The sequence below is a fragment of the Pseudophryne corroboree genome, chromosome 11, assembly GCF_028390025.1.
Source record: "Pseudophryne corroboree isolate aPseCor3 chromosome 11, aPseCor3.hap2, whole genome shotgun sequence".
Taxonomy (NCBI): Eukaryota; Metazoa; Chordata; class Amphibia; order Anura; family Myobatrachidae; genus Pseudophryne; species Pseudophryne corroboree.
Genome location: NC_086454.1, coordinates 148,001,265 through 148,013,602, shown reverse-complemented (window position 1 = coordinate 148,013,602; position 12,338 = coordinate 148,001,265). Strand labels below are relative to the sequence as shown.

Sequence of the window (12,338 nt, the reverse complement as noted above, 5' to 3'; positions counted from 1 at the left end):
ACGCATTTTTTTGTGGGATGCAGTCATTTTAACTGGTTGGATACCGTTTTGTTTCCTCTTCTTTGCAGGTAGAGGAAGGTGAAAAGGTTAGAGGTCTGCGGCCTTTTCGAGTTCGCAGAGCAAGATAGGGTTTCTACCACGTCCACGGCAGATCGCTGGGTCTATCTTGCTGGAGCCCTCACCGGTGGGAACTCGTCTAATACTCCTCAGTCAATCCTGGAATGGACAGTGGGTAAGAATACAGTCCATAGGGGGACATACTCGAGTTTCCGGAAGATTCCCCTCACTGATTTTTAAAATAGATCTTACCGATTCTCCTATGGACGGGGAGGTAGTAGGCGACGCCACACAAGGTTTGGTTCAGGATCAGGACATTGTCCTGCTGTCCCTAAAAAAAAAAAAGGGGGAATATACTGGCTTTTTCGTGCTTCTGAGACCAGACAGCTCGGTCAGAACAATCCCAAGAAGATTTCTTCTTAAGAAGTTAGAACTACAAGTTGGAATCTCTCAGGACAGGGATTTCCGACCTGTAAAAGTAGAAAGAGGTTTTAAGTACGGTGTCATCCGCGTTAATCTTACCTATTTCTGCTATTCAGGATTGTCATTGCCAGTTCACCAGACTGATGGTGGTGGGATGGTTTCCTTCTATAGTAAGAGCCATTATTTTTCTGTACGGGGACGCTCTCCTGACTACGGCGAGGTCAAGAAACAAATGGTATAAATCGTGGTTTCTCTCTGGCAGTTCTTCGTCACAAAGATTCACTGTTGATCCCAACGACGCTGAGGTCGGAGTTGAGAATAAGTTTGGATACTGATTGGTTAAGAGTTGATTTTTTCCTGTGGAAAGAGATCTGATGATCCGGAGTCAGATCAGGTTTCCAACAGTGTAAAACCGTCGATACCTTTCGTTTATGCGGAAGATGGTTAGGGCCTACAAGGCCATTCGGTGAGCAGGTCAAATGCCAGAGTGGTTTTGCGGGGCCAGTTGAACATATGGTCCGGATTTTCCCTGCACATGCGCCGGTGCATATTCCTATTTTACAGGACCAGGATATCTCTCCTGTGGTGGCTTCACAGTTCTCACCTCCTACAGGGACGATGGTTCGTGATCCAGGATTAGATCCTGGTGTCCATGGATACAAGTCTCCAAGGCGGGAGAGCAGTTTTTCCAAGGGAAGAATTCCCAAGGGGAAAGGTCGAGCCGAGGAGCTTGCCTACAATAAGCATTCTTGGATTAAGAACTAGTTACACCAGAGGTAACACAACGGAACATCTTCTTCGTGTTCTGCCCGTCTTAATTCTGTCGCGACAGGGACAGGGCGTGTACCAAGATTTACCGGGGCTGCGTTTGCTCAATCGGTGCTGCATAGTTGTCCGCACTCTCCCGCCGGTCTGGAGCTTTGGTATATACCCCATGGTCCTTTTGGAACCCCAGCATCCTCTAAGACGTAGGAGAAAATAGGATTTTAATACCTACCGGTAAATCCTTTTCTCTTAGTCCGTAGAGGATGCTGGGCACCCGTCCCAGTGCGTACTGTATCTGCAGCTACTGGTTGTCGTTGCACTCATGTGGTGTTTCTTGCAGTCATGTCTGTTGCTGCCGTTATTTGTGCCATGACATGCGATATCTGATTATCGGTCATGATGCACACAAGTCGTGTTACGTTTTCGGTCAGCATTTTGCTGTATGGTTTTTCCATGCTGTCAGCTGGTGTTCTGTTGAATGCCACGTTCTGCGGCATGTTTGCGATGTGAGCTGGTATGACACTCACCGTGTTTAAACATTAAATTCTTTCCTCGAAATGTCTGTCTCTCTGGGCACAGTTTTCTAACTGAGGTCTGGAGGAGGGGCATAGAGGGAGGAGCCAGTTCACACCCATTTAAAGTCTTATAGTGTGCCCATGTCTCCTGCGGATCCCGTCTATACCCCATGGTCCTTTTGGAACCCCAGCATCCTCTACGGACTAAGAGAAAAGGATTTACCGGTAGGTATTAAAATCCAATTTTTTTTTTTGCTTTGCTCCCAACTCAGACCATCAAATCCAATATCTTTTGGTGTGCAGGTGTACTGAGAATATAATAAAATAAATGTAGTGTACAGTGTAAATTGGTAAATTACTGTACCTGTGATGATTTCCACCTCTTTTGGCAAAATCAGACTTCAGTAAAAGTAAGGATGCACCCAATAATTAGGAGGTTTTTATTTGTACATGCAGAATCCTCATGTTTAGCGCGTAAAGCAAGAAATACTTTTTTCTATATTTTTTTTCTAAGGGAACATGGCCATGCCTTCTGCGATTAGGTCTCCCCCCCCAAAAAAAATACCCGGGCTGGGCCCAGTTTTCTAAGGCCATGAATATGTATACTAACATAGCATTACCCTCACATCGGGTGTAGTAGGGTATGCCGGCAGCCAGCATACCGGCGCCGGAATCCTGACTGCCGGCATACCGACAGCTGGGCGAGCGCAAATGAGCCCCTTGCGCGCTCGCTGCGCTCGCCGTGCTGCAGGCACGGTATGCGTGCCACGCTATCTAATCTCCCTCAAGGGGGATCGTTCACCCCCTAGAGGGAGAAAAAGTGTCGGTATGCCGGGATCCCGAAAGCCGGCAAACTGAAGACCACCCCTCACATCTAGAGACAGCTTGTAAGTGCTGTAGCCTGATAATAAAAATCTAAAATGAGTGATTTAAATAACAGCCTTATCTTGCAGGTGATAACATGTTTGTTTTTACAATATTTTATTGAGGTTGTTACTTGTTACATATAATTAGGAAAACCATACAGAATAAAAAATAAATAAAGGGGTGGGGGGGGGGGATTAAGGAAAAATAAACATCAAGTAGGAGACTTTAGGGCAGATGTATTAAGCCTGGACAAGTGATAAAGAAGTGATAAGTGGAAGGTAATAACATATCAGCCAATCATTACGGGTTTGAAAAATGAAAGAAGCTGACTGGCTGGTGCGTTATCACCTTCCACTTATCACTTCTCCAGGCTTAATACATCTGCCCCAGCGTGTCTTAATATTATAATAATCACTTTATTGGGCCTACTGTATATAGTAAACAGTTTTTGTGTAAAATCCTCTGAAAACAGTGTTTTCTGAGACTTTACGTATTAATTATCCCACTAGGAGGATACGGCAGCAGAGATCAGTAATATCTGCTGTGTTTCCTCTATTTTCAATAGCAAATCAAGTCCCCGTAGGAGTCTTTGGGGATTGTGAACTTGGCCCCTGAAAGGCTAACACCATCAATATGTAGCCTGTGGTTATATTAACACAGTTTTTTTTACCCATAGAGGGATCCCATATGCACGATAGCTTAACCAGGTCCAAACCGGAAAGTAATGTAATTGTGTAAGTGATCACTTTTTAGCCGCCTTCTGCACTGAATCTTATTGGAATATGTGTCCGTGGGTCTCAGAAAGAAGTCTCCAGCTCGCTGTGATATGCGGAAATTAGGAATGCTCATTTTGGGGGCCACTCTGTAACTAAGAATAAATAGGCCCCTATGTAAACTTGGGTTAAAAAGTCCTACCTTGCTGCCTTAACTGGTAGAGCGAGCATTCTAGCCTTCAGAAAAAAACCTTATATTTCTAACTGACACATAAGGCTAATCTGAATAAGGTGCCAATTTAACAAACACTGGCAATTAAATATATTTTCTATCGCCATATGAAGGGTTAAACATGCTATATGAATTGTTATGTGTTTGAATAGACACGTACGCACTCTCTACAAGATGCCTTTGTCTGTTCATATAATATAAGGCTTGTGTGTGTCTTATCTTCAAGGACAATTACATACTAGATCAAAACTGTTACTTCTGTGTGTTACTAAAATATCCCGCATGTAATGTCGTATGCTACTTCTATTTATCCAATCATATGCTTGCACATATTGTATACACCCATGTTTCTCTTCTATATAGTACGCTGTAATTTATTAAATAAACAGAGTGATTCTTAACTACATGGTGTCGTGTATTATCTGTAACGTTAAGGATTGCTCTCACTGACGTCAGTGGCCATCACATCGAGGTAATCAAAGAGAGGTAGGGATCCTTTCAGCTGGGGGCTCTATGTCCGGAATTCAGTGATCGTCCCTGAATGGTAAGAATAGAGAATTTATTGTCTGTCTTTGCCATACAGGATTGCGGTCATACACTGAAGCTGAATCCGTGTCAGTGTTCCGGGAACACGTGACAAGGTAATATTTAAGTCCGGGACTTAATATTACGAAGTTTTATGTAAAAACATAAAACAGGTATCAGGGATACCATAGAATCTTTAATGTCTGGGACTTAAAGATACGTCTGAGAAAGGACCAGGAGTCCAAGCGCAATTCTCCAAAGACGTTAGTATCTGGGATACTTAAAAAAATATATAGACCTGGGGTCTATACATAACGTAGATTATACCTCGATCTGATCGTCTATATATATATTCTTGTATGTTGTAGTGAGATAAGTTCTTATATTTGGTTCAGACGGCTGGTAAGTTTTCGTCTGCCAGATATCTTTACTCAAAACTCTTTTCTTGCTTCCTGTTTAAAACGCTGTATCTTTCTGACATCTTGTACGAATGGTAAGCGTACCCGTCAAAAGATTTCATGTTCTCATTATACAGATAATATTGTGATATTGTCAATGACTAATTAACTGGTGTTAGCTAATGCATGCATAGAAAGTTTTTGTAAATTGCATAGAAAGTATTTTTGTTGTGATATTGCATAGACAGTTGTTGTAAGTTGTTGTAGAAATTGCGTAGAAAGCTGGTGTAGATTGTATTCTTTACTATGGGAGGGGGTCAGAGTAAGACAGTCATTTATCCTCCACCTTTACCAGGAGAGACATGTAAGGAGTATGTAGCCCGTAACTCCACCACAGATTATTATCTAGTTAACCCTTGGGTAGATAACTTAGCGGGGTGGACAGAGAAAGTTGGCAGCCCCAGCCCATTCCCCCGTGATGGTATTAATTATCCATTTTATATGGACATGATCAAAGGGCTTTGTCTGGGAGACAAGGAAGCCTGGCCGTGGTATGATCATGACCCACAATGGGACATGACATATATGCGCGCTGGAGGAGAGCAATGGCTCACGATAGCACCTCATTGGTATGACAAAAATATCAAGCAGAAACAGCGTAGAATAAAATCTGTAACTTCCCGACTACACAAAGCTGAGGAATTTAGAAGCAACAAGTTTCTGAAAAACTCTTCTCCTCCGCCCTACAGTCCCCTATACCCCTCCTTAAAAGACACAGATCTTTTAGCTGCAGTTGCTTTGTCACGAATGCCGATGCAAAGGGGAGGGGGAGGAGGGGAAGGGGAAGGAGAAGGAGGCTCAGTTGCTTTGTCACGAATGCCGATGCAAAGGGGAGGGGGAGGAGGGGAAGGGGAAGGAGAAGGAGGCTCAGGAGGAATAGCCCCCCCTGACAGTACCCTCCACATAGACGTAACCACCCCCGCCCCTAGTGCCCCTACTCCTAACAGACAAACCGTCTCCCGCCGCAACGCTGACTTAACTATTGCTACTGACAACCCTCTCACCCCCTCCACAACGCGATCCGGCACTGGTTTCCTCGGTGTCGCCACCCACCTGCCCTTCATGACAGTAGGGGATCAGTTGTTAAAGAAACCCATTGAAATAGAGGATTTAGACAGAATTGTTAAGAACTGTCCCAAACCCACTGTTGCACCTGACGGCTGCATAGCTTACTTGAAAAAGGCTTGCACAGGACGCAGCTATACTCAAGAAGATATGAAGCTGATCATAGATGGGGTTATAGACCATTACAACGGGTGGGATTGGAAAAAGATTCCCACCATAAACACTCCTACCACCCTTAACGATGCCGTTCGCTACCCTCTCAATACTGGGGACGGTGTAACGGAGATGTGGAAGGAAATTGAGACCCATATGAAAGAGATTTTTAAAACCCGGGCTTCTCTTCCCATTGCCGTAGCATGTAAACAAAAGCCCACTGAAACTGTCACTGAGTTCTGGAAGAGGTTTAAAAAGTGTTGGTCTGAAGATGCAGGTCTCACTCTTGTAGATACAGACCATTTACTAATTTCTACCTTTGTAAATAACTTGTTGCCATCTGTTATGGTCCCAGTTAAGCAAGGTGTTTCTTCCTGGACCTCTGATAATATTAAGGAATTTGAAAAGCACTTATATGAAAAGGAAGCTGCAGGATGCTTTGATGTTAAAAAACCCTTGCAGAATGCCCCAACTCATAATTACCAAAATCAGAGAGGTCGGGGAGATAGACGCCAGCAGCACTCCACTGGCCCACCCCGTAATCCAGCCCGATATCAAAACCCACAAGCCAGGCCACCCCACCCCCCTGACTCTGCCAGCAGGAAACAAACCTCCTGCTTCAACTGTGGAAGGGACGATCACTGGGCAAGGGATTGCCCTTGTCCCTCACGAAACCACCGACAGCCCCAAGCTCCGGCTCCCTCCCGGGATCATCCCCGACAGTCACACAACAACCCCTTTCAGGATCATGTCCGATTCCGAGTTGACTGGCAGGACCCCTCCCACTGACGGGGCCCGGAGGAGGGTATCCCAGCCTTTGCCCAGCTCACCAGACACTGGAAGGACCCACCGCTACTAACCTTGATTATAGGAAAGAGAGCAATCCCTTTCCTGGTAGATAGCGGGGCAACTACTAGTGTTTTGTGTGTCGACCTGTACGATGGTCATTTGGTAAAGACTGCTCCTTCAATGGGAATCAATGGGATACCCACAGATGCTTACCTGACAGATGCCCTTAGTGTCAGAACCACGGGAGGCACATATATGGGTAAACACAATTTCACTGTAATACCTGAATGTCCAATTAATCTTCTGGGAAGGGATCTTCTTAGCAGGCTCGAAATCTCCATTCTCCCTTCACCCACTGGCAGTGGCCTGGAGGTTGAGTCCCCACACCTACCGGTGTGGGAAGCAACAGACATTACACCTGATTTTGACAAAGTAAACCCTGCTCTATGGTCGGAGGGTCCCTATGACACTGGCCTCATTCCTTGCACACCATATAGAGCAACCCTGAAACCTGACACACAACCTGTCTATCAAAAGCAATACCCCTTGTCACAAGAGAAGATTGAAGGTCTTAGACCAATGATACAACAGTTTCTCCAACAAGGCATTCTCAGACACGTAATTTCACCTTACTGCACACCAGTCAACCCAGTTGCTAAGTCAGATGGCAGTGTAAGGTTTGTACAAGACCTTAGGGCAATTAACCAACTCATTGTGCCTATAGCACCCATTGTACCTGACATTAACTCACTCATTTCAGCTATCCCTGCAGATGCTGCATTTTTTTTTCGGTAATTGATTTAAAAAATGCATTTTTTAGCATTCCAGTGGATGCACAGACACAGTTACTTTTTGCATTTTCTTTTGAGGGCAAGCAACTCACCTGGTGTCGTTTACCCCAGGGCTTCATTGACGCACCTGTTGTGTATAGCATTGTACTCCAGGCCACATTGGGGCCCTGGCACCCTCACCATGGTTCAGTCCTGCTACAGTATGCAGATGATCTGCTGCTCTGTAGTCAAACTGAGGAGGCCTGCCGGGAGGATGGTATATCACTGTTAAACTGGCTCTGTGAATGTGGACACAAGGTGTCCAAAACAAAAATGCAATGGTGTAAGAAGCATGTGGATTACTTGGGTTTTGTGCTCACTCAGGGGGAAAGGAAAGTCAGTCCACAGCGCATTCAGTCTGTATTGGGCCTGGTCACCCCAACTACCCAGAGGGAACTGCTGTCTTTTCTGGGTATGGTAAATTACTGCAGACAGTGGATATCTGATTGTTCCTATTATGATAACATTTTGAGACAAGCCACACTGAAAGACAAACCTAATATTGTACAATGGTCACAAGAAATGTTAACTACATATGAAAGCTTAAAGTGTATGTTAATGAAAAGTCCGGCACTTGGCCTCCCCAACTATGTACTACCTTTTCATTTGTTTGCAAGGGACAATTGTAAAACCATGGCGGGGGTGCTCACACAGTTTCATGGAGGAAAGTTGCGCCCAGTGGCATTTTTTTCCAAAGTAATGCCTGTCACAGTGCAAGGTATGCCTGCTTGCCTCAGGGCACTTGCAGCCTGTGCAATGGTAACTGAAATGGCCACCACACTCACCCTAGGCCACACAACAATACTTCACACCACTCATGATGTTCTAACCATTTTAAAAGGGTTACACACACAACACATGTCAGCTCAGCGCCTCAGTGGATATGAGGTTCTCCTTTTAAACAACCCCTCCCTCACCATTAAGTATGCCACCAACTCTTCAGGTCCTGCACCCATTCTCAACGCTCTACTGGGGCTCAAAGGTCCTGAAGACCACCCTCCTGAACCCCATGACTGCTCAGCTTCCATTGAGTCAGAAACATCCCCCAGACTGGACATGTCCCCTGTCCCTGTCCCCGACGCGGATGTCATTTTTGTAGATGGTTCCTGTAGCAGACCCAATGACACCACGTACCAAGCGGGTTATGCTATTGTCACTCTCCCTGACATTATTCTGGAAGCACAGCCCATTCCTTACCAGTCAGCACAGGCTGCAGAGCTCATTGCTCTCACAAGGGCTTGTCACCTTTACCAGAATAAACCAGTCACCATCTACACTGACTCCAAATACGCGTACGGCGTCGTGCATGACCATGGGGTCATTTGGCGACGCCGTGGTTTCCTTGGAGCTGATGGAAAAGGCATATCACATGCCCAACTCATCTCTGACCTTCTGCATGCCATAACCCTGCCCTCTGACATTGCAATCCTCCATTGCAGGGCACACACGGGGGGGAAGGATGCAGTCTCCCTTGGAAATGCTCTTGCTGACTCTGCTGCCAAACATGCGGCCTCACAGCCCATCACTCAGGCCCACATGTCCATCATGACCCCCCCAGCTCTCGACAACCACTACCTGATCACCCAGTTACAGGCCTCAGCCTCCAAAGCCGACCTAGCTGACTGGACTTACCCAGTTTTGCAGAAGAATCCTAAAACAGGATTAATCTGCAAAGAGGGGAAACCTTGTATACCCCAGTCCAGTGCACCCTTGTTTATTGCCCACTACCATGGCATAGGACACCACAGTAAGGCAACAACTACCTTACTCTTACGTAATGATTTCTATGTCACGGATGCCAAGTCATTAGTAGATCAGTATGTCAGTAGATGCATCACTTGTCTGCGAAACAACCCCAACAACCCTGACAAGGCAAAACATCAGCATCTTGAATACCCCACCACACCCTTTACACACCTGCAAATTGACTTCACCCATATCCCAGGTACTGGTAAACAGGAGTATGCCCTGGTCATTGTAGACATGTTCTCTCGATGGCCAGAGGTATTCCCCACTAAATCTGAGGATGCAAAGACAGTTGCTAGGATCCTAACTCAGGAAATCATCCCCAGATGGGGGTGCCCATTGCAAATCAATAGTGATAAAGGCTCCGCCTTTACAGCAAAAATTACACAGGCCTTGGTAAAGGCCCTGCAGGTGGAATGGAAATTCCACATCCCGTATCACCCGCAGAGTTCAGGGGTCGTAGAACGCATGAATAGGACCCTCAAAGACAAGCTTAGGAAGGCCACAGGGGGTACCTTCCATAAATGGAAGAAGGTCCTTCCTATTATCCTAGCAGAGATCAGAATGACCCCACAAAAGACTCTGGGTTACTCCCCATTTGAAATACTAATGGGTAGGCCTTTTCCTACACCCTGGGCTAAGAAACCACTAGTAATACAGGAAGGAGATCTAGAACTCATCAGAGAAGAGTATGTCAGGTCCCTGATAACAAAACTGAATGAAATTGAACATGAGGTTGTTTGTAAAAACCCTTTGAATCCACAGGAACCTACACACCCCTTTAAAGTCGGAGACAGAGTCGTGGTGAAGGTGCTCCCCAGGAACAAGAGCCCAGGAGACTTCACCTATGGTCCAGAGACAGAGGTCGTAGCAGCTACCCGAACAGCAGTCCTGACAGAGGAAAGTCCTACCTGGATCCATGCATCCCGAGTAAAAAAGGTTCCTAGACCAGACCTAGAGAGGGAAGCAAGTGATTCCAGTGAGGTACGAACCGGGGCAGACAGCCCTGACCTCCCACCTAGCGAAGACAGAAGAACAGAAAACGATGAAGAACCTGCCCCCTATCTCTATCCTGGGGACTATCTCGATAGCCCTACTGGCCCTCATTCACCTCACAATATGTGAAGTCAGCATCACACAAACAGATGGGGTCCCCACCTTGTGGTACAATTCCTCTAACACACACGTAGCCACATATATCCTTGACTATTTTATGTTCCCCAAAATTGCTGATGACAAATATTATATACAACAAAGGAGGAAATCAGGAATGTCTGAGACAATGTACATTTGTGTCACTGATGAATGGTGGATGAAAATATCCTATCATGGATCCAACTGTGATTACTGGGAATCTGTGGGGTGGAATACAGGAGCAGATTGGAAATATGGCCCATCATTTGCAAAAAATAGATGGAGCAAATATGGAGTACCCCTACTTTCTAGACTATCCATTCATAAGATGGATGAAGGCCCAAATTCATACAGGTTTAGACTAAACATAGTGAACCCTAGCAGAAGCGACAATGAGACTTATGTACTTGGTATATGGTGGCAAGCAGGGTACTATAGTGCAAGACAAAGGTTTTATTTATGGGATATGTACAAAAACCCAAAATACCAGCCTAAAATTGCTCCCCAAAACAAACCTTTAAAGCCCCATATTGCCACTTCTAAAGATATGGTGGCTATTACTAACCCTACCTTTGAAGACACCCTAGCTATTGAAACTGGTTTCTCTGACATTAATTTTTGGTTGGAATGGATGAAGTATAGTGCTAACAAACACAATAAAAGCAACTGTTATGTCTGTGGCAAATCTAGGCCCCACCTAGGTACAGTGCCCCTTAATATACCCCTAGAACAGGAAAATTGTTTTTTCAGCCTTTTTAATGACACCAAAACAAATGACAGTCAGTGCGAAATGTGGAAAAGGGAATATCCCATATTGTCAAAAAATCCCAACCCAGGAAATACCATAACCATATATCCTGGAAACTATACCTGTTATACATCTAACATCACCCCAGGGAGAAATTTAAAAACCTTCCCACCAGGGTATTGTGCAAATAAAAGAACAACTGTTTTAGTCAACCAAACTAGATCACTAGGCGACATTTATTATATATGTGGGGATATGAAGCTTAGAACTAAATTAGACACACCATGGTATGGTGAGTGTGCCCTGGCCAAAGTCATAATGCCACTCCTAATGATCACCGATGACCCCAATCCTCCCTCTAATACTCCTGCTAATCGAAAGAAAAGAGCACTCCCAGGAGGTAGCTTTGACCCCCACGTGTACATTGATGCTATAGGGGTCCCAAGAGGTGTTCCAAATGAGTTCAAAGCTAGAGATGAGGTGGCTGCGGGTTTTGAGTCATTGTTCCCTATAGTAACTGTAAATAAAAACGTAGCCTGGATTAATTATATATATTATAATCAACAAAGATTTGTTAATGATACCAAAGATGCTCTTAAAGGTATAGCTGAACAGCTAGAAGCCACTTCCCAAATGACATTTCAAAATAGAATGGCCCTTGACATGATTCTAGCAGAAAAAGGCGGTACATGTGTTTACATTAGTAAGGTGGAAGGCTGTTGTACATATATTCCTGACAACACTGGTCCCAATGGTAAGGTTACTTTAGCCATAAACAAGTTAGAAACCTTATCCATAGAACTCAAGAAAAATTCAGGTATTGATAACCCATGGAGCCAATATTTTGGGTGGTTTGAAAATTGGAAACAGGCTCTTGTGCAAATAAGCATATTCATACTTGTAACTTTAATTCTTTTAGGCATTATAGTTTATTGTGTAATTCCCTGTGGAAAGAAACTTACCTCCAAAGGCATTGATAAGGCCCTGATGTACTATGATATAACCCCCAGTCCTGTCACCTCCTCTGATAGTAAGGGACCCGACGATTATGCCCAATATCTCAAGAACTGGAGGAACAAGAAAGGAGCCTCACTTAAGAATCATGTCATATAACAATCATGATTCTAAGAGGGGATTGAAGGGTTAAACATGCTATATGAATTGTTATGTGTTTGAATAGACACGTACGCACTCTCTACAAGATGCCTTTGTCTGTTCATATAATATAAGGCTTGTGTGTGTCTTATCTTCAAGGACAATTACATACTAGATCAAAACTGTTACTTCTGTGTGTTACTAAAATATCCCGCATGTAATG

The 12,338-nt window shown here is 44.6% G+C and overlaps 1 protein-coding gene across 1 annotated transcript in view; it reads left to right on the top strand.

The window, feature by feature from the left end:
- LOC134969172 (uncharacterized) overlaps window positions 1-11,425 on the top strand; it is a 114,757-nt gene extending 103,332 nt beyond the window's left edge. Inside the window, exon 4 of the mRNA XM_063944939.1 lies at window positions 9,904-11,425. Coding sequence (XP_063801009.1) covers window positions 9,904-9,923 — 20 coding nt within the window. The 3' untranslated portion in view covers window positions 9,924-11,425. The remainder of the gene's footprint in view (window positions 1-9,903) is intronic.
- The last annotated feature ends 913 nt before the right edge of the window (window positions 11,426-12,338 follow it).